At 52.6% G+C, this 22,203-nt stretch overlaps 1 protein-coding gene across 8 annotated transcripts; it reads left to right on the plus strand.

Annotated features, from left to right (window-relative positions):
• Window positions 1-2,045: 2,045 nt before the first annotated feature.
• On the plus strand, window positions 2,046-14,111 carry CD300LG (CD300 molecule like family member g). Of its 8 annotated transcripts, none has more exons than XM_043584644.1 (8): window positions 2,051-2,310; window positions 3,224-3,559; window positions 6,276-6,377; window positions 6,938-7,190; window positions 7,731-7,843; window positions 10,000-10,091; window positions 12,789-12,890; window positions 13,377-14,111. In XM_043584644.1, exons 1-8 carry the CDS (start codon window positions 2,262-2,264, stop codon window positions 13,488-13,490), a joined length of 1,161 nt encoding a protein of 386 aa, XP_043440579.1. In that variant the 5' UTR covers window positions 2,051-2,261; the 3' UTR covers window positions 13,491-14,111. The 8 variants fall into 8 exon arrangements, with proteins under 8 accessions (XP_043440580.1, XP_043440583.1, XP_043440579.1 ...); XM_043584649.1 differs by having other exon boundaries at window positions 2,070-2,310; window positions 7,109-7,190; XM_043584646.1 differs by having other exon boundaries at window positions 2,072-2,310; window positions 10,000-10,052.
• The last annotated feature ends 8,092 nt before the right edge of the window (window positions 14,112-22,203 follow it).

Genomic DNA, 22,203 nt, shown 5'->3' on the forward strand with positions numbered 1-22,203 from the left:
TAATAAAGTGTCAGATGCTTGCCTCTGCTTATAATAAGTAAGTTCGGATTTCAGAAAAGTAAGAAGATCAGAATTTACTCTGTATAAGGACAAAAACAGGAAAGAGAGAGATAAAGATCAAAGGCTAGAATAAATATTATTTTAACCTGTGTTTTTATTTTATTTATTTATTTTGAGAGCGACAGAGAGAGCAGGGGAGGGGCAGAGAGAGAGAGAGAGGATCCCAAGCAGGCTCCAATGGGGGGGGCTTAAACCCAAGAACCATGAGATCATGACCTGAGCTGAAATCAGGAGTCCAACGCTTAACCGACTGAGCCACCCAGGCGCCCCAGCCTGTGTTTTTAAAACTGCAAAAATTTGGGGCGCCTGGGTGGCTCAGTCGGTTAAGCGTCCGACTTCGGCTCAGGTCACGATCTCGCGGTATGTGAGTTCGAGCCCCGCATCCGACTCTGTGCTGACCGCTCAGAGCCTGGAGCCTGTTTCAGATTCTGTGTCTCCCTCTCTGTCTGACCCTCCCCCGTTCATGCTCTGTCTCTCTCTGTCTCAAAAATAAATAAACGTTAAAAAAAAATTTAAAAAAAAAACTGCAAAAATTGATTACATTTTGTAGTCTGTACATGTGATGGGAGTCAGGTTCCCAGGTCCCTGCTCATTCAATGCCAGCCGTGCCTCCTGGTCATTGTGAAATTAAGACATGTCTCCCCACATTGTCAGAATCACACGCACATACAGTCGCGGTTCTTTGAACCACTGAGTTAATGCTTCAAATAAATATTAACCCACCAAGTGAGAAAAATTCCAACTGCACGTGTGGCAGCATATATCCCAAATGTTAACCAGAGGGAAGGGGAATTACAGGAAACATGCCCATTCTTTTTTACTTTATTTAACATTTCCCAGTAAAATGTTGCTTGCAACCACTATGAAGTTTTGCGACCAAGAAACCCCCGACGGAGCTATCTTGAAGAACGACGTGCCAGGGCTCCCTCTAGTGGGCGTGTTTGTTTTTGCTCCTTTAAAGGCGGATTCAATTCTGTGATGAGACCTTGTCAATTCACTTTGTTTTTTAATGGTTTTATTTTCTTTTTGAGACAGAGAGAGACAGAGCACGGGCGGGGGAGGGGCAGAGAGAGAGGGAGACACAGAATCCGAAGCAGGCTCCAGGCTCCGAGCTGTCAGCACAGAGCCCGACACGGAGCTCAAACTCACGGACCGTGAGATCATGACCTGAGCTGAAGTCGGACGTTTAACCGACTGAGCCACCCAAGCGCCCCATTAACTCACTTTTTTTTAATGCCAAGATAACGCGGACGGGGAGCCCCGCCTCACAGCGCGGTCTGCAGGTGGCTCCAGGTATCCCGCTCCTCCCAGTCCTTCTGCTTCCCTCAGCCCCTTCCGCATCGCCGCCCGGTGGCCAAAAGCGGTACTGCGTCCTCGGGAGGCGACGCAGAGGGAGGGGCAGTGGGCGCTGCCGCCAGGACCCCTAACCTCGGTACCGTTGACCACTTAGTCTGGTAAAGCTTATGGACCTCCTCTCAGAAGAACCGTCTTTTAAACATGTAAGATCACATCCATATGCCTAAAAGAAAGCCAATAATATTGAAGTGATTATCAAAGTACTTATAATTGTGTAATATAGTAATAAATGTGTTCCATCAGCGCTTTCAAAAATCAGCTCTGGTGGCAGGCCTAGTAACTCTTTTCCAAGTCCTGAGGGACACATACGGTATTTGGAGCTGTCGGCGACAACTTGATGTGCTCTATCTAGTGTCTGCTTTTTTTTTTTTTTTTTTTTTTTTTGGTGACAGAGTCACAGGCACTGCTAACACTCACACTAGAAGGAAAAGACAAATCCCTTAAAGGTTAGTAAAAGTCAATGTGCAAGTTTTTCCCATCCAAATTCTTGGACTCCCTGAACGCTACACTCAGACCTTCTGGGGTGCACGGCGGCGGGCATGGTTAAGACCCCTTCCCCCCCCTCCCCCCCCAGGGACACGGGTTTGGGTGAAGCGCCCCGGGCGGGGGGGGGGGGGGGGCTGGGGAGGGAGGGGGACGGTAACCCGCGGGGCTGGCGCTGCACTGAGAGTCAGTAAAAGGCAATCGCAGAGGCGCCTCCCCCTGGGCGCGGAGGGGGTGACCGACACGGCCCCTCCCCCCCTTCCGTGTCCTGATCTCGTGCCTCTGGAGGAAGTTAAAGCCCCGCGTGGCCCCGAGAGGAGCTCCCAGTTCCCGCGTGTGCTCCTGCACGTCCAGCGCCCACCATGTGGCCCCTCGTCCTGGTCCTGCTGTGGGGCTGCCTCTTGTTCCCAGGTGAGGGGAGGGGGGCGGGGAGGGAGTATGGTGGAGGGATGCGGGGCGCAGGCCCCAGCTGGCAGAGAGAGGACCTCTTGATCCCACCGTCCCTTTTTGTGACCCAGCCTAGCCGCCTGATCCTTCCAGGTTCAGTCCACCGCACTAGCCCTCAGCCCGCAGAGGTTTAGGGGGGTGGTACGGGGGGGGGGGGGGGTGCTGTTTCTTACAGCCGGGTTTTCTCCCTGCCCTATCCGTTCCAAACCTTCCCTGGTCAGGTGGCCATAAGGGAGGTTTTACCTCTCTCATCTTTCATTTCCTACTCCACACTCAGCCTGGAGGGAGACTGGATGCCCCCTATGTGGTTGCCATGGTAAACTCTGCAAATATGTCTAGAGCCTCTGCTGGTGAGACATAAAGAAGTATCCGGTCTCATCACTTCACGGCCAGTCTTATTTTTTTTTTTTTTTAACTTTTTAACATCAAGTATCAGGACGCATCTTGTCCCCGATGACAATTGTTCGAGCGACGATGCTTTTTCTTAGTGGTATATAAAATTATGGTGTCTCTTCCATGCGACAGCATCTTAATTTCAATGAAATAGGACGGTGTCATCATCATCATCTGTAGATGAGAAAACCCAGATGGCCAGGGAGGTCAAGCAACTTCCCCCAAGGTCGCACAGCTACTAAATGGCAGTGCCGGGATTCAGACTCTGGGCTGTGTGAATCTAGAACTTCCCCCATCACCATCCTTCAGTACCCCCAGTTTAGGGGACCAGCAACAGCCCTGTCCTAGTATCCCTTGGCGGGGAGGGGACTACCAGCTCTTAGAGGGCAGCCGCAGGAGGGAGTGAGAGAGGAGGCGTCTTGTGGTCTTGACCCTGGTACTTGCATCCAAGGGATTCCGACCTCCGTCCCTGCTCTGGTTGCAGGTTGTGGAGCCCTGGTGGGCCCCAAGGAGATCAGCGGATTTGAAGGTGACACCGTGTCCCTGCAGTGCACCTACAGGGAGGAGCTGAGGAAGCACAAGAAATACTGGTGCAAGGAGAGTGGGTTCTTTATCTCCCGCTGCTCCAACACCGTCTACTCGGGGGACGACGGCCAGGAGAGGACAGAGGGCAGGGTGTCCCTCCAAGACAACCCCCAGGAGCTCACACTCAAAGTGACCCTGAGGAAACTCACCCTGCAGGATGCCGGGAAGTACTTCTGTGGGGTCTCAAAACTGGGCCGAGATGAATCTTTCCTGGTCTCTCTGCTTGTCTTTCCAGGTAACAAATGTCTCTCCTTCCCCGGATGGGGCATGGGTGATATGGAGGGGAAGAGGGACAGGTGCGCAGCTGATCGGTGCTGGACCCGGTTCTCCATCACCAAAGGGTGGAGTGGTCGCATAACCTCATCAGGGCGGGGCGCGGGCTGGGGGGTGGGGAGAAGGCGGGTCTCAGGGACCAGGGTGGCGTGAGCCTCAGCGGCTGTTTCACAAGGTCACATCTCGCAGATCCGTCAAACTCTGTGCTCGGTGCCTTTCCTTTTTGCTCATATGTGGGAGAGAGATTGCCGTGGGCTGGGGTGGGGGGGAGGTGGGGGACAAGGTAAACGTCCCACAGAATAAAAAAGCCTCCCTCCTCAGAGTCAGAGATATTCCTGAGGATTCCGCAGGCAGGACCCACCATCGCGCATCCCAGACGCACTCCACCGCACTGCCAAGCCATGGCCACACGGGCCTCGCCTGGCTTGTGGCCCCAGCTCTTCCTTCTTGCTTCTCTTCCCCAGATCTTGAAGTCCCAAAGTCAAGTGTGAGGAGGGCCTGGGAACCAGCCTCGGAGGAGCTCGTTGAGCTCAGGGACACTAGGGGACTGAGGCTGGAGTCATGGGGCTCTGGCTGGGGACTGAGCATTTCTCTGGATGCCCAGAATCCTACCTGGCTCTGCAGAGCTGAGAAGAAAGAAGTCAGAGAGGACCCAGGGAGGTGGGCAGCCCCCGTCCACTAGCCAATGAGGGTGAGGCAGGTCTTTGCATCTTGTTTGACACATGGGGCGGGGGGGGGGGGGGGGGGGGGGGCGCCGAGACTGCAGAGATGGAATGATTTGCCCAAGGTCTCATGGCAGGGAGTGGTGGAACCAGGATTCCAATCCAGATTTTTTCCGGCTTTGGTGTCTCCTCTTGCCCTGTCCTGGCCCCATAGCTGAGCCCCATCCCACCCCCGGCCCCATCCCCACTGCCAGATCCCCGACATCCATGGGTCTTTATTTTCATTCAAGGAAATAGAAATGCGCTCACGAAATAATAACAGCAGCACCAAAACCACATTGAACCTGTTCTCCATGATTTACAAGATTCTCTGATTTCTTCTGATTTTCATCGGTATTCAGACCTCATTCTTACCTAGTGGTGGTCAATTTTATCTGTATTTGGGCTCTCTATTTCTAATGTTTACCTCACTTGTAAATATTCATTTGTGTATGATGTATGCATTATTATGTTACCCTGTGGCAGACGTGGTTAACCTTTCTCTGATAACATTTGGGATACAGAACATAAAGAAGATTGATGGCCGTGGCATGCTGGTGAATGACAACCGGCTGCAGAAGCTCTGATTTGCAATGTTTGCCAGTTTCTGTGGTTTAAATGCCCCTGCCCTTGCCAATTTCCAGCCACCAATAGTTTAACAACCAGCTCACAAAATTCCTGAAAAGGTGGACAGTCCGCTCTCCCGGGTCAGTGTGAGCTGTCTCCAGCGCACCACCGAGTACGGTAAAAGATTAGAATTTCTAGAAAGGTCAGAACAAGACAAGAACCCGCTCTCATTTCTTTTGTTCACCATTGCCCGGAGGCTCGAGGCAATGAAATGCGACAAGATAAAGAAGTATAAATATTGGAAGGGAAGAGATAAATACTCTCTATTTGCGGAAGGTCGGAGAAAGCTTGACCTTGTGTTAGAATAGAGGATGGTGGGGAAAGGGAGTGAGTGAGTCCGGGATGGCTTTCCAGCACAGAGGTGACTGAGGGGCACTGGGGAGTCAGGGAGCTCGGCGGCTCCCGGGGGATGGGCCACACCACGTTTCTGCCCACTGTGCTGGCAGAAGCTAGGTATTTTGTTCTTGAGAGGTCCTAGCCTCGCAGGGAGTCCCAGGAAACAACGTGTTGCAACATAATTGGGCGCAGGGTACTGTGGCTACGCAGGAAGAAGGGACTTGCTCCTTCTGGGGAAGGCGTGGTGGAGGAGGGGAGGACAGAAAGAAGGTGGTTTAGGCCAAGATGGAGAGGAGAGGCAGGGGACACGCAAGGCATAGAGGCGGGCGGGCCACACTTAATTAGGCACAGAGGGCAAATAGTGGTGTGGCTGGTACACCGGATGGCAAAGACGTAAAGCCAACATAGCGAGCGGAGGTCTGAGTTTTAATGCTTATTTATTTTTTTGAGAGAGAGCACAGGCAGGGGAGGGGCAGAGAGAGAGGGGGACAGAGGATCTGAAGGGGGCTCTGTGCTGACCACAGAGAGCCCCAAGTGGGGCTTGAACTCCTAAACCATGAGGTCATGACCTGAGCCAAAGTCAGCCGATCAGCTGATCAACCGACTGAGCCACCCAGGCGCCCCAGGGTCTGAGTTTCAAAGACTTTGAAAGGCATGTTGCAAAGCTTGAGCTTCCGCTTATAGGCAATGAGGGGGCCATTAACTGCTCTAAAGCAAGAAGTGATGGGATCCCGTATATTTTTAGAGACGAAACCCGTATTGGTGCAAAGCGTGCCTTGGAAAGGGCAGGCTGGTGGGCAGCTGGGGACAAGGGAAGCCGAGGGTCTGAGCTGAGTGGGAGGCCAGCCGTCAACTAGCATCTACCAACCATGGCTCCCAAGCGGCTGAGGGGAGACTTCGAAGGCTGTGAACAGAGGTGGGGGCGGGAAAGCCACTGGCTGCAACCCAGGCAGGAAATCTGGCCCGGAGCAGTGATCCTGGCCTCCCCTGAGACCAGCCTCTCCCTTTCCCTAGGTCCCTGCTGCCCTCCCTCCCCCGCTCCCTCCTTCCAGCCTCTTGCTACAAGGAGCCTCCAGCCCCAGGCAAAAGCTTGGCAAACTCCGCTCCCAGAATTGAGTGAGTGAATGGTTTTTCTGTCTCTCCTCCATTCCTCTCTAAAGAAACACCCCGGGAGTGCCTGTCCTGGTGCCAGGCACTGCCCTTTATGGGCCCCCAGAGCCTGGGAGCTGTACTGTCCGTGGAGGAATCAGGGACTCAGCGGGGTTAGTTCAGGCGAGAAGCAGTACAGCCTGACCCCTGGACCCGTCCCTGTCACCCTGCCCTGTGGACCTCGTGGCTGCTGAGGGAGGTCAAGGCCTGCAGAGGCATAGGTGGTGAGGGTGGGCCTGTGATGGTGACATGAGGTGAGGGCAGAGGTGATAACTGTCCAGGACCGTAGGGGCGGGGTGTGATCACACAGGCACCAAAAGGGGCTGAAAACCACACACGGGTGTGGGGTGTGCCTGAGATAAGGCCTGCTTGCTCAGATGGCTTCGTCTAGGATACCCGGAGTGTCCTTTAGCTGGGATTGTTCTGAGAAGTTGGTCCTGCGTCCAGGGATCGAGGGTCAGAGGTCTGGGAAACGCTGGGATTCGAGGATCAGAGGAGGTGCTGAGGCATTGCTTTTGGACTTGTAGCTTCTCCTGGTCTCCACCAAACAGTCACCACAGCCACGCAGGGGAAGACAGGGGCCGAGGCCTCTCCGTTCCCAGGGACCACTCCGTCCGGGCCCACAGGAACCACCCCGTACGCAGGAACCTCTCCATATGCAGGCACCTCTCCTCACGAAGCAACCTCTCCTCATGCAGGGACCCTCCGCCCATCCACACAGCCGGAGCCCACCTCGACGGAGGACACTCGTCTGGCCCCCAGCAGGACCTCCCTGTCCAGGTGAGCCCCAGGCGACCAAGGTCACCTTTCAGGCCATCCTCAAAGCATAAGGTGTCTTTGAGCAAGTGAGGTCCTGGTGCTGTGGACACACAGACCCCGCCCCCCCAGGTGAAGGGTCTACCTTGGCCCCAGTCCCCACCTCTCTCCCTGCCCCAGCCTAAGAGGCAGCCACCCCAGTTTTGCCTGCATACTTTGCACTGCATACTTTACCCCCCCAAATTGGTTTTTTTTTCTCACCCAAATGGAGTTCCAGCCTGAAGGATTGGTTCTTGGGGGTTATATATCATTGCATTCAGTGACTGACCGAGGCTTCCTGCCTGACTGTTGCCAAGTCCAGACCTAGCTGAAAGTGTTTCCTGGGGTTGGTAGTGGGGGCGGAGGTCCCTTCCACTGGGACCAGACGCTGCGGTCCCTGGTGCCCTCTGATCTCCTGGGGAAAGTCAAAGGACATGGCTGGGAAGCAGACTAAGAATGCCACGGTGCACGGCATGCCACTGACGTCTGGTGACAGCTGCTGGGCTCCTCCCGCCTCACCCACAGGGTCTCCATCCCAATGGTCCGCATCTTGGCCCCGGTCCTGGTGCTGCTGTCCCTTCTTCTGGCTGCGGGCCTGGCTGCCCTCGGCAGCTATCTTCTCCGCTGGAGGAAGGAAGGTGAGCAAAAGTAGGGAGGAGAGGATGGGAGGCCAAGGACCTCACTGAGACCTGCAGTCCCCCCACCATTGCAGGGACACCTTATGGGTCAGTGTGTCCCTCTGAGATATGGGCATCAGGAGCCCCGCCCTTCCCTTCAGAGGGAGCCCCAGGTCAGTCAACATTAGGAAAAAGCAATTCAGATGTGGGAATGGGAGAATGGGAGCTCTTGGCTTGCTCCCATCTGTCCGAACTCATCAGTCACTCTGTCCCTACCCATCCCAGCAAACCCACGTCCAGCCTCCGCAGATCTAGCTCCCTGTGTGACTGCTGTGGGGGCGGGGCGGGGCGGGGCGCAGGAGGGCTAAGAGACTAAGCACTTGACCAGGATGGACCCTGCCTCGGGGTCTTGAGACGTGCTCAGCTCCCGTCAAGGAGTGGCTTCAAATCCCAGCTCTGCTACTTTTTATCTGTGTGACCTTGGGGAAGTCACCTAACTTCCCTGAGCCACAGCTTTTTCAGATCACAGATAGAGAATACAACAGAAATAGAATACAAGCCACACATGAAGTCTCAACTTCTCGAATCGTTAACATGAAAAAAAGTAAAAAGAAACCGGAGCTGTTAATTTTAATCATATACTTTATAAACGTGATATTTTCTTTTTTTTTTTTTTAATTTTTTTTTTTAACGTTTATTTATTTTTGAGACAGAGAGAGACAGAGCATGAATGGGGGAGGGTCAGAGAGAAGGAGACACAGAATCTGAAAACAGGCTCCGGGCTCTGAGCTGTCAGCACAGAGCCCGACGCGGGGCTCGAACTCACGGACCGTGAAATCATGACCTGAGCCGAAGTCGGCCGCTTAACCGGCTGAGCCACCCAGGCGCCCCAAACGTGATATTTTCAAAACGTGACCCTTTCAACGTGGAATCAGTATAAAAAGCTTAGTGATACATATTCCACATTCTGCATTTTTTTCGTACGGAGTCTTCAAAACCCGGAATCATTCAGAGTAGTCATGCCTGCGTGACTGCGGGCGTCGCGGCTCGTGGCTCCTTTGATGAACAGCACAGTGTAAGAGGGTTGGCTGAAATGACGGTCACAGGAGCTGCTATGTGCCTTAGGTCGCTTCTGTTGCTTCTGTTGCTTTTATCCCCTTTAATGCTCTCAATACTGTGGCATTAGAAACTTACTACAAGTGCCCCTGTTTTACAGGAGAAGAAACTAAGGCAGGGTGGTTTCTCAGCTTGCCCCGAGTTTGCACAGCCAGGACACGGTGGAGCCAGGAAGAAGGGTGCCAGAGCCCTTTGCAAATGAGCAATGTTGTCCTATTGCAGGCGGCCATGGGGGGGATCCTGGCCATAGGAGGGGGGAGGGGGGGATCCTGGGCCTGCCTCCGACTTCTTCCTGTGTGGCCCCCAGGAAGAAATGTCGGCTTTGCCCATGTCCCCGGGTCACCGCAGAGGAGTCAGGGAGAGCACACAGAGTGGGAGCATTCCTGATCAAGACCTCAGAACTTCTTAGCACCTTGCCTCTCAAATTGTGGTCCCCAGCGAGCAGCAGTGACATCCCCTGATAGCCTGTTAAAAGATTCTCAGGCCCCGAGGCGCCTGAGTGGCTCAGTCGGTTGAGCGTCCGACTTCACTTCGGCTCAGGTCATGATCTCACAGTCTGTGAGTTTGAGCCACGCATCGGGCTCTGTGCTGACCGCTCAGAGCTTGGAGCCTGCCTCAGATTCGGCGTCTCCCTCTCTCTCTGCCCCTCCCCTGCTCGTGCTCTGTCTCTCTCTGTGTCAAAATAAATAAAAACATTAAAAAAAACTTTTTTTTTTTTAATAAAAAAAAAGACTCTCAGGCCCCACCTCCAACCTGCTGAATGGGAGTGGGCATTTTTATAAAATGTCCCGGGATCCTGTATGCACACTGAGGTTTAAAAGCAATGACCTTAGCCCATGGAATTACTTCCCCAGCCAGTTTCCGGCCCACACAAGGGGATGTCCATGGACTGATCCCAAAAGGCTGGATCCGTGCTGAGGCACCGAGCTGGAAGGAGCTTCTCTGCACAGCCTGTCTGCCTGCTTCCTGTAGGGAAGGCCCTGCTCTAAAGTACAGGGGGGTCAGTCCACCTCTGTGGGCGCCGGTGCAGGCTTCAGGGTATTCCTGCTGGTCTCTTTCAGCTCAACTGGCCACAGAGACACAGAGGAACGAGAAGGTCCACCTCTCACACTTGGTAAGGAAGGCAGCTGGCCCAAGCTCGGATCCCTGTGGGGTAGGACATCAGGATTCCCGGCCCTGCCTCTGCGTCTCCCTACCCGGTTGCCCATGACCGCCCTCCAGGCAAGGCTTGCATTCCATCTCTGGGGAGTGTGAGTGAGCCCCAAAACCAGGTGCAAGCCACAGAGTGCCCCTCCTCACCCTGACTTCCCAGCGGGTACCAGGCAGGGGTCTTTCCCGGGGACCCAGCGCCCTCTTCCCCTCCCCCTCTTAGAACCAGACATTGTCAGAGCAGGATCCAGAGGAGTCTTTGGGAGGGCTGCAGAACCACGGGCTCAGGACACAGAAGCCACACCTGCCTCACCCAGCCCCCCACCCCTCCCTGGGCTGTTTACTGAGATGCCTCCTCTCCATTCTCTTAAACATGGGGGCAGGAAAGGGGGGCCGCCATTGCCTTCTTTCCTGGCGCCAGCAAGGACAAAAGACTCAGGCCTGATCCCCCCCCCCCGGGGAGGGGCTGGGGCAGGAATGGGGTACTGGGCTTTGGCTTAGGAAGCAGCTGCTGTTGTCTCAGGAAGCTCGACAAGGCCAGAGATGGCAGACAGAAGTGAGAGAAAGGTCATGGACAAGGATGGGAGGGGGGCTGCCAGAGCCCCGCCTCCTGGCTCTGCCTCCTGGGGTGCACCTTGCCTTCTAGAAGAGGGGCGGGGCAGGAGGGAGAACTGCTGGGGAGGCCAGAGTGCCTGCACCAGCCCCCTGTGCCCACACTGGGGAAGGGCTGCATGGGACTCTTCCTGCTCAAGTAGGAGGAGACAGGAAAGGGCACAGGGCCGAGAGGCTGGTGGGTGGCTGGGGGACTCTTGTCGAGGGAAGGATGAAACAAGGTCTCCCGAGAGGGTCCGAGGCAAGAACCTGTGAACATGACCAATTGAGAGCTTTTGGTTTTCTTTGGTTTATTTCCCTTTTGGCTTCTTTGCAGTTTTTCTAGCAGAGTCTGCAGGTGGAATTTAAAGGGCTTGGGGTTTTCTTCACCCACATTCAGGTCAAAGAGGGAAGGGGACGCTCTGCCGGCTCTGCCAGAGAGCCCCAGGGGTGTGTAAAACTCAGAGGGGTCAGACCAGCATTTCCGCTGCCCAGAGAGCTATTGCAAGAGGTTCTCATCCCCAGAGGGCAGCGCTGGGCTCCGATCAGGACTCGACTCCCGCTTCCCAAGACTTCCCTGATTCCCTGCTATTTTTCTAGCGCCTGGACCAGGAGGCTGTCCTATGTAGCTTGTATGTTCAACCACACAGAAAACGTCTCCACACTTGCTGGAGCGGGCCTGTGGCCCATGGCGTGGGCAGAGGGACCAACGAGGGACCCGCCCTGGATGTCAGGTGGTGGTCCTGGCCACTGCCTGCATGCATGTGTGGTTTAGTCTCTGCTCCATGAGGCTCTTTCCTCAAATTCAGTCACCCTTGAATAGGTGACACTGGCGTGGCTGCTGGTGGTCAGCGGTCAGCAGTGGCTGGGTTTGGGCCAAATCACAAAGCTATAAACACGGGGTTAATGGAGAATGGATATGACAACGGGAGTCCTCTGATCGAGCCCCAGCTATGCCGGGTCCTCACCGTAGGCAGGGCCGGGAGAGACCAGGGCCATGAGTGACAGGATTTGTGACTTCTCCTTCCCCTTCCCCTGTTCCCTTGTCCCCTCATGTCCCCAGTCCTAGCCTGCCTGAGAAATTGTGCTCTGATTTTCATCTTGTCCTGTGAGCCTGGATGTGTCACCAGAGACGGCTCAGATGTCCGCCTCTGTCTCCATCCCCTGCCGCTAGGGCGGTGATAGCAACAGGGGGAAGGGGGCAGTTAGGAGACAAGGGACATGGAAACAAGAAGTGTGAGTCACGCCCTGCCAGGTCGGCAGGCGGGCAGCGTGGTATAGGAAAAGAACTGGGGTCTGAGGTCACATGGTCGTGAGTACAATTCCCAGCTCAGCTACTCAGCAGCTGTGTGACATCTGGCAAGTTACATCACCTCTCTGAGCCTCAGTGTCATTGGGTTGTGGTGAGGCACAAGTGAAGTGAGACACTCAGAAAACGGGGGTTTCTTTCTTTGTCTTTAGTGCCCACTGGGCCATGGGACTTACTGGCTGGGACACCTAAGGGCAGCTATGCCCTTGGGAGACTTGGCTGGGGGAAATGGGGGAGGGGCTGGCATTCCTGACCTGGGGACCTGTGGGGACCGCCAGGCCTGGTCACAGGATGACTCCTACTCATTCAGCCTTGGTTTCCTTATCTGATCAAGGAGGGGGTGCTCAGACTTAACGATTTGTAAAGAACTTTTCCTTTGCGGTTTGTTAATCGGTGAGCCTTTGAGGTATTCACATTTGCTCCCCCCGCCCCCCCCCACCAGGGCCTGCGGAGAACCCTGAGCCTGTACATTCTTTCTGCCTCAAGGATAGAAATAACAATAATAAAAACAAAATCGTTCCAGGAGTTCCCAGGTGTTGAGCTGTAAAACACTACCATGAAGAGTCATTACAACCCCGAGGGAAGAAAAATTCTTATATCCATTTTACAGCTGAGGAAACTGAGCCTCAGAGAGGTTAGGAGGCTTGCCCAAGGTCAGTCTGAGATGTAGGAAACAGGACGGAAGGACTCTGACTCTACGCCTGTGTTCTCCACCGCCCCCCCGCCTTGTTTCCCTCCCCTCGCTGTGGTGGGGGAACATCACCCCTGCCAAGAATGGACTGTTCTGAGTCTCTGTTTCAGTCGCTGGACTACGCCGTGATCAACCTTGCAGGGCCCCCTGGGCCTCGAGCCAGCCCAGAGCCCTCCGTCAACCCCTGCACAGAAATCCGGGGCCTCAGCCAGGTGTGAACAGAGGGTACTGGGGGTCTGGAGCCGCCCAGTCGGGCTCCTCTCTGACAATGCGGGGAAATTGGTGGGTGGAGGGGGGACGCTTTCTTCGGCATCCGCTCCCTGAACACTGCCCCCTGCATCCACCCACCTACCCCATCATAACTCAGAACTTTTCATTCAGAACTCAGGACTCTTGATCTTACATCCTCTTTTCCCCCCTATCCAGAAAGTTCTTGAATAGCTTGTTGGTAGTCACAGTTGCAAGAGCTCTGGGCTGCCAGAGGCTATGAAGATGCTCTCCCAAGGGGTGGATGTTTGGGAGGAGGTGAAGGGCATGAATCAAAGCCTGAGAGGTCTGGGGAGAACTTGTCAGTCTCTGCCCCTTAGATAGAGGCCCAGAACTGTGGAAAAGGCTAGGGTCGACCCCGCAGGCACCTGGGCCACCCCCCCCGCCCCAGCTGGACTCTGCTTTTCATCGCCTGACCGTTGTCTTTACAGACTTCAGAGGAAGAAGAAGTCTATTTCCAGGACCAGGAGGGGGACATGATCCCAGGGCCTCCCCTCCACATGTCTGGGGAGGAGCTCGGCTTCTCGAAGTTCATCTCAGTGTAGCGGCGAAAATGCTTACGGGAGATCTGAATGGCTGGCTATGCGCTAACCCGGATAAGTTTCCTGCTACAGCTTTCAGAGTTCACCTGCCAGGCTCTGGGGCTGTCCCCTGACCCTTTCCAGGCTCTCCTCCTTCGTGCCCCAGCCCGACTGGAAGCTTTTGTCAGCCCCGGAGCCTGCAGTGGGGGTCTCACAGTCCCAGCGGGAGCCTGGGACCTGCCCAGTATGTTCACATGCTGGCCTAGTCGTGCAGCCAAGGAACTTACAGCCCATGGAACTCGCCAGAGCCGGGCCCAGCTCCGGAGATCTGGTCTGACTTTGTATCTGTTGCAAGAAATCCCCTGGGCCTGGGCGCCCAACAACAGCCACCCCTCCAGACCTTCCTTCCTGACTCAGCACCACTGTCTCTTGCATAAGTGAGTGAGAAAGAAATCTTGCTGGGGACAGACGGGGTTCTGATTTTCAAAATGTGCCTGTAAACCATCTGCACCGCAGTCCTTTAGGAGGCTGGTGAAACATGTGATTCCCTGGGGGTGCCTGGGTGGCTCAGGCGGTTGAGCATCTGACTCTTGATTTCAGCTCAGGTCATGATCCCAGGGTGGTGGGGGCGTTGAGTGTGTAGCCTGCTTGGGATTGTCTCTCTCTCTCTCTCTCTCTCTCTCTCTCTCCCTCTGCCCCCCCAATAAAATTTTTAATTTAATTTAATTTAATTTAAAAATATGATTCCGGGGACCTACTATGGGCTGGGCTCACAACCCTGCCTTTCTAACAAATGTCTGGTGACTCTAATACTTGAGTTTGAGAACCAGTGGGCCTGTTAAATTTTCGGGTTCATCCAGCTTAGAGCCTACATTCGGTGTCTGGGGACTCCCACCTGCCCCGCCCCCCCTACACACACACAGAGGCTGCTATGTCCACGAGAGGTGAGTTCAGGGCTGGCAGGGACGGTTGCCTTTCCCAGATCCCCACCCAGACATGCATCCCAGGCTTTGGAAGTAGGATGAAGAAAAGCTTGGCTCCTTCCTTGTCTGGAAAGGGTTAATTGCCTATGGATTGGGGCTGGGAGAGGGGGGGGGGCGGGTGGAGGTAGGAAACCACAGGGTGCAGGTGGGCTTCTGAAAGGCAGGAAGGAGAGGACTGGACAGGAACCTTAGAGGAACCTGAACGTGACCCTGAGTCTGGATCCCTGGGGAGGGGACAGGGGTGGGGGTAGAATACCAGAACTGCTATATTTTCTTTTTCCACTTTCTTTGAAAAATGAAATGAGGGATTGCTCAGTATAGATAAGTTAGAAAGACAGAAGGGGAGGAGAAAAAAACAGGTCGCCCAGATTCATTACTGCCGGAGACTACCATTGCTGCATTTTGTTGGATTTCCTTCCAGTTTTTTTTTTTCTCCACATCATTTGCTGTTGTTCTCTTCAGACTCTTTTGGATGTACAACTTTATAGCCTGCTTGTCATGTCCCACTTAATTCTTTTTTTAAAAAGATTTTATTTTTATATAATCTCGACACCCAGCCTGGAGCTCGAACTCACAACCCCGAGATCAAGAGTCGCAGGCTCCAGTGACTGAGCCGGCCAAGGCACCCCAGGAGAGATTTTTCTAAGTTCCTCCAGGAGGCAGTGGCTCATAGGCTAAGAGAAAACAGAAGCAGAGAAGGTAGAAGGGGTCATGATGAGCTTTCAGGCGCCTCCAGAGCAGGAGACACATGCTCTCCACATGCAGCACTTTGCAGAAGTGACAGGCACCCAGCGCTACAGCAGGGGGAGGCATCATGGGGCTCGATCTGAGCGTGAGGCCCCCGAGCCTAGCGCCAGAGCAGGAGGTGTACTCCTCTTGAATGGATCACATGGGTTTATCCCTTTTTTATTAAGTTTATTTATTTATTTATTTTGAGAGAGAGAGGGGGGTGGGGGGAGAGAGAGAAACCTAAGCAGGCTCTGCAATGTCAGCGCAGAGCTTGATGCAGGGCTCGAACCCACGAACCGCGAGATCATGACCTGAGCCGAAGTCGGACGCTTAACTGACTGAGCCACCCAGGCGCCCCCCGAAACAAATTTTTTTCATAAAAATAAAAAGAGATGTTGAAAGCAGACATTCTTGCCTTGTCCCTGATCTTTTTTTTTTTTTTTAATTTTTTTTTCAACGTTTATTTATTTTTGGGAAAGAGAGAGACAGAGCATGAACGGGGGAGGGGCAGAGAGAGAAGAGACACAGAATCGGAAACAGGCTCCAGGCTCTGAGCCATCAGCCCAGAGCCCGACGCGGGGCTCGAACTCACGGACCGCGAGATCGTGACCTGGCTGAAGTCGGACGCTTAACCAACTGCGCCACCCAGGCGCCCCAGCCTTGTCCCTGATCTTAAGGGGAAGGTACTCGGTCTCACCAAAAGTATGATATTGTCTATAGGGTTTTCATCTTTTATCAGGTTGGGAAGGTTCCCTTCTGTTTCTAGTTTACTGAGAATTTTGTTTGCTTTTTTTTAATGAAAAATGAATATTAATTTTGTCAATGATTTTTCTGCAGCTATTAAGATGATCATATGTTCTTTTAGTCAAAAAACAGAGTCAAAGACTCTGTTCTTTGACTTTCTCATGTTAAACCAGCATTGTGTCCTTGGTGTTACTTTAGCCATGAAGAATGTTGGCTGGTAGTTTTATTTTGTTGTTAAGCACTCTGTCTGGGTTTGGTATCAGTGTAAGCTGGGAAATATTACCTCCTTTTCAAGTCTCTGGCAGAATTTGTGTAAGTTACGAATCGTTCTTCTTCTTTTTTTTTTTTCAACGTTTTTTTATTTTTTTATTTTTTTATTTTTGGGACAGAGAGAGACAGAGCATGAACGGGGGAGGGGCAGAGAGAGAGGGAGACACAGAATCGGAAACAGGCTCCAGGCTCCGAGCCATCAGCCCAGAGCCTGACTAATCGTTCTTTATACACTTGGTAGAATTCAGCAGGAAGGCATGTGAGCCTAGAGTTTTCTTTGTGAAATGGCACAAACTAGACATTGTTGTTGTTGTTTTAAATGTTTATCTATTTTTTTTTTAATTTTTTTTTTCAACGTTTATTTTTGGGACAGGGAGAGACAGAGCATGAACGGGGGAGGGGCAGAGAGAGAGGGAGACACAGAATCGGAAACAGGCTCCAGGCTCTGAGCCATCAGCCCAGAGCCTGACGCGGGGCTCGAACTCCTGGACCGCGAGATCGTGACCTGGCTGAAGTCGGACGCTTAACCGACTGCGCCACCCAGGCGCCCCTGTTTATCTATTTTTGAGAGAGAGAGAGAGAGAGAGAGAGAGAGAAGGGATGGGGCAGAGAGAGGGGGACAGAGGAACTGAAGCGGGCTCTCTGCTGTCAGCACAGAGCCCAATTTGGGGCTCAAACCCATGAACTGCAAGATCATGACCTAAGCCAAAGTCGGACACTTAACTGAGCCACTCAGGCGCCCCTAAACATGTTGTTAATTGCTATTTTACATGGGTGACACTGGCTTAGATTCTTGCCTTTCAATTTTTCTTTTTTTTTTTTTGTTAATGTTTATTTACTTTTGAGAGAGAGAGAGAGACACAGAGCACCAGCGGGAGAGGGGCAGAGAGAGAGGGAGACCCAGAATCTGAAGCAGGTTCCAGGCTCTGAGCTGTCAGCACAGAGCCCAACGCGGGGCGCGAACCCACCAACCGCGAGATCATGACCTGAGCCGAAGTCAGACGCTCAACCAACTAAGCCACCCAGGCGCCCCTTGAAAATATATTTTTTTAAAAAAGCACACTGGTGCTTTGTTCACCACTCTGCCTGAACTAGATTCCAATTCCCATTTTCCAGGCACTGTGTAAGTCCTTTTGATCTTTGTAGGACTCTGGGGAAGGGAGGAAGCCCTCCAAAACAGGAGTGAGATTTCATTTCTTTCTACTCTGATGAGCAGAGACTCAGGGAAAAATAAGATTCAAGTTAGAAAGAAAAGGAAGTATTTCTTATGTAGGCACATAAGATAAAATTCACAATCACTGCGTCGGAATAAAATAGAATTCTTAAACTTAAATCTGTTCGGCTTAATCGTAAACTTTCCGCTTTGTTCTTAATTTCCTCGTATCGTCACAGATGAGATGGTCCGCAGACCAGTGCCTGGGCGCCTCTGCCGCACGTTATGAGGGCAGGTTTCTGGGGAGCTGCAGAAAGGGGAAGATGTGTTTCTGGAAGGAAGACGAAGCCCCGAAAAAGATGGGTGGGGTGGGGGCTTTAAACGCTTAGGTAATTTGTGAAATTGACCGGCACCGCGCCAACGTGCGCAGAGATGAAAAAAGAGGGAAAGAAATCGAAGCGACCTCCAGATGCTGCCGACACGGCCCTTCCCCCTTCCTGGGCAGGGATGATGGTCAGAGGGGCACATTCACACCTCACACCTGCCACATCTGGTCCCCACGGTGCACCGTGGCTCCAGCGTGGTCTTTCCCAAAGACGTGTGGCTGCTCCCGTGAACTGGACTCCCGCCACGAAAGAGATGTCCTTGGGTAAGCGGGTTCAGAGGACTGCTGTAATCATCGTCTTTGTCTCCTGGCAACCCTCCAGAAGGTTGACCCCTGGGGTCAGCCTCGTTTTCCGACAGCTTTTCTCCCTGGGCCTTAGCATACAATAATTTTCTGATTTACCGGGCCGAGAGTCCTGAAAATGGCTCTCCACCTGTGGATTTCATGACTATTACAGTCATTATTGAAATTACTAAGTACTTCGAAACGTCCCTGTAGCGGACGGGGCCCATCCCACGGGTGCAGCTGCAGCTAAGGGTGTCTGTGTTTAAAGTTTCATACTATTTGCCTAATTGGGGCCAAATTTACCTTTATCCTTTTGTATTGTCCCAGAAAGGTCATGCTTCAAGATGCTTCTAGGTCCTTCGTCACGAATGCATGCTGCAGGCTGACTAATGGTGACAAAGAGAATTAAGCTCCTGTTCAGAACTTATACAGGGCGCACCCACCTCCTCCATGTAAAATCGGGAGTCACGCTGTATCTTATAAGGCCCTTTCCTATGCAGAAGTTCAGAGACCACTGCCCAACTCATACATTTTTTAAGTTTATTTATGTATTTTGAGAGAGAGAGAAAGTGCGCGCTTGTGAGCGAGTGCATGTGAGTGGGGGAAGGGCGGAGAGGGAGAGACAGAGAGAGAGAGAGAGAGAGAGAGAGAGAATCCCAATCCGGCTTCACATTCAGCATGGAGCCTGATGAGGGACTCCATCTTCCAAACCGGGAGATCATGACCTGAGCCGAAATCATCAGTGCTTAACCGACTGAGCCACCCAGGTGTCCCTACAACGCGTACATTTTTAACGGAAGAAAATCTCAGCAAGTGTACCTCGGATGGTTGTATTCACTTGTTCAAAGATGATTTGGGGTTCATTATAATTGTACTAAGATTCGTGCCAAAGTATAGGAAAGCCGTTTTATAAGAAGGAGACCCTTTTGGCCCCTAAGAGTAGGGTAGAGGAGAGAGAATCTTAGGGTCAAGGGCAGTCCTTTCAAAGGAACGAATTTTGTTTTTACAAGACAGTCACGGGGTCTCCTTGGTATCAGTCTGCTGCCGACTGGACAGCACGCCAGTCGGACCAGTGCTGCTTGGAGGGCAGGTGGGGGGTGGGGGGCCTGGGCTGGAAGGAGACCTGAGTGAAAGGGAGACAGACCAGGGTCTTGCAGGAAAAGACTGCAGAGTGAAAACCCTTCTCAGTGAGTGGCCCAGTTGCATGCAATTCCAATTAGTATCCCCACGGGAAAAGGGCGTACTCCGACAAAATGATCCTGGAGTTCACTTTCTAGAAAAAATAATTACTGAGAAAAATAACACTGATCAAGAGAGTAGTTGAAAACTTTCCTTACTAGATAAGTAAAACATAGAAGTTTCTAAATAATTAAAACCTTGATCATAACGACTAGATTAGATACACAGATGAATGGAATAAGCTAGAAGTTCTCCCTGCTCCCTTGCACATCCTGCTCAGTCCCTCCCAGGGCTGTGGGGTCACCACTACACCCAGTTCTGAGGGAGAGGGGGCCGGGGCTGGGCGAGCTTTAGACCGTGGGCACCCTCAACCACCTGGCATGCCTGGATCTCTTGAAGAGTTGAATCTGGGGATGGCAAGGTAGCCCACACTTATGCTCATGGTCCCCTTTCTTATCCCATGTTCCTCCTCCACCAAGAGCACCCCACCCTGACTCTGCCAATCTGCCTCGATCTTTGGGAAGCAGCACTGGAAGGAAAGCCCCCAGCCTGAGAACCAGGAATCCAGGGGTCTGTTTCAGCTCCGCCAACGGCTTTCTGCGTGACATTGGACAAAGCTCATCACCTCTCTAGGTCAGTTTCCCAACTATAATATGATAAGAATCCATTCTGCCCTACTAACCATATGCTACTGTGCCAGGAGGGAAAAAGAATTTTTAAAATGGTGGCAGAATTCCTTTTAGAAATTCAACTATCTTGGGGCGCCTAAAGGGGGTCAGTTGGTTGAGCGTCCGACTTCAGCTCAGGTCACGATCTCACGGTTGGAGAATTCGAGCCCCTCATCCGGCTCTGTGCTGACAGCTCGGAGCCTGGAGCCTGCTTCGGATTCTGTGTCTCCCTCTCTCTCTGCCCCTCCTCTCTCTCTCTCTCTCTCTCTCTCTCTCAAAAATAAACATTTAAAAAAGAAATTCAACTATCTTTATTGGGAAAATAGCTTGAGGCCAATTCGGGGCTAAAAGGAGATTGCCTCCACCCCCAAAGTTATGGCGAAAATAGGTGAGCGGTGGTTGGCGATCTTGGCTACAGATTAGAATCACTTGGGGAGCTTTTAAAACAGGGCAGGGGCACCTGGGTGGCTCAGTCGGTTAAGCATCCGACTTCAGCTCAGGTCACGATCTCGCGGTCAGTGAGTTCGAGCCCCGCGTCAGGCTCTGGGCTGATGGCTCAGAGCCTGGAGCCTGCTTCCCTCTCTCTCTCTGCCCCTCCCCCATTCATGCTCTGTCTCTCTCTCTGTCCCAAAAATAAATAAACATTAAAACACAGGGCTTCCCAGACTCCACTCCCAGCCTGGCAGAGACTGGCTAGATCCCAGTTCCTCTTCCTGAGTACCAAGGAAAACTACATTTCCCAGGCTCCTTTGCAACAATCCTGGGCAACATGATGAGATTCTGGCCAATGGATGTGGGCAGGCTGACCTAGCCAATAAAATCCCTGAGTAATACGCTACACTTTATTCCTCTTCTGTGACCTCTGTGGAGCCTGTTTGTTAAAGACGGTTAAAAATGGAAAGAGGCTGGATCCCTGAGTCACTGCTAGGAGTGACACCCAATTCCTACCAGATGTGATGTGAGCAAGACATTAATGTGAGCGAGAAATTAATGATAAAGCAGTCAGCCTTTGCAGACCTTCCGATTTAACTGACCCGGAGTATGGTCCAGGCAATTGGTTTTTTGTTTTGTGTTGTGTTGTGTTGTGTTTGGTGTTTTGTTTTCCACACTTCCGGCGATTCTAATGTGCAGCTGGAATTGAGACCCACTGGATTAGGACAAAAATACAAGCGTGGGGTTGCTAGGTATGGCGATGAAATATCCATTTTCCAAGGACGCCCTGGAGATGGGAAGAAGGTTGTTCAACAATGAGAGGAAGAGGGTCCAGCAACACGGAGGGAGGCGGGGGAGCCCAAAGGGAAAGGTTGGCCAGAAAAATATTCTACGTGCTGGGAATGATCAGGGAACATTCAGAGTTGGGGTATTTAACATTCAATTCTAAATTCTCATCAGAGCCATGGGGCGCCTGGGTGGCGCAGTCGGTTAAGCATCCGACTTCAGCCAGGTCACGATCTCGCGATCTCGCGGTCCGTGAGTTCGAGCCCCGCGTCGGGCTCTGGGCTGATGGCTCAGAGCCTGGAGCCTGTTTCCGATTCTGTGTCTCCCTCTCTCTCTGCCCCTCCCCCATTCATGCTCTGTCTCTCTCTGTCCCAAAAATAAATAAACGTTGAAAATAAATAAATAAATAAATAAAAATAAATTCTCATCAGAGCCTTTAGGTGGAAGACGTAAGCCCCTATGGTTGCCTCCAAATCACCGGTGAAGTCAGCCCCCACGCTTGCGAGTGGATGCTTTGGGGGAAATGGAAGGAAGAAAACCAGTTCCACGTTTGGTTGTTACAGGGAGAAGGGAACAGCTAGAGCCCCCTGCCAAGAATCCCCAGTGAACATTCCAGGCTCCCCTGAAGAATGCAAGGTGGGAAAGAAGGCTGATGCCTTCACCCTGAAGGATCTGACACACACACACACACACACACACACCCATGGTGACATGTGGGTGACATTTCAACTAGCTCTCTATGGCATGTATGGTTGAGCACCTAGAACCAATCCTAGCATTAGCGCTGGGAGAGTCCATGATACTTTTACAGAGAACGAACCTAAGAGGTACAGGGGCCTGCTCCACACAGCAAGTTCTGGGTAAAGTGATTAGCCATGGAGTCCCTGGGTCCCCTGGCCCCCATGATTGTTCGCAGACCCCCGGCTCCGAGCATTTAGAACAAGCATTTTCTGGGGACGGGGCATGTGGAATGGTGGAATGCGAAATCTTAGAAGACATCACAGGACACAAGACGATTCACTCCAACTCCCATTCCAGAATCACTTGTGCTGGGTTCCCCCCTCTCACCCTGTCCAGAAGCCATCCACCGGGCCCCAACCAAAGACAAACAGAGCCCAGAAGC

This window comes from Prionailurus bengalensis, chromosome E1 (assembly GCF_016509475.1).
Source record: "Prionailurus bengalensis isolate Pbe53 chromosome E1, Fcat_Pben_1.1_paternal_pri, whole genome shotgun sequence".
Lineage (NCBI taxonomy): Eukaryota > Metazoa > Chordata > Mammalia > Carnivora > Felidae > Prionailurus > Prionailurus bengalensis.

Bases quoted from the DNA above. Each gene is read 5' to 3' on its own strand.
- CD300LG (XM_043584644.1), top strand. From the start codon at position 2,262: ATGTGGCCCCTCGTCCTGGTCCTGCTGTGGGGCTGCCTCTTGTTCCCA. The intron at 6,378-6,937 runs GTGAGTGAATGG...TTGGACTTGTAG, and splicing joins AACTCCGCTCCCAGAATTGA to CTTCTCCTGGTCTCCACCAA. The intron at 12,891-13,376 runs GTGTGAACAGAG...TTGTCTTTACAG, and splicing joins AAATCCGGGGCCTCAGCCAG to ACTTCAGAGGAAGAAGAAGT.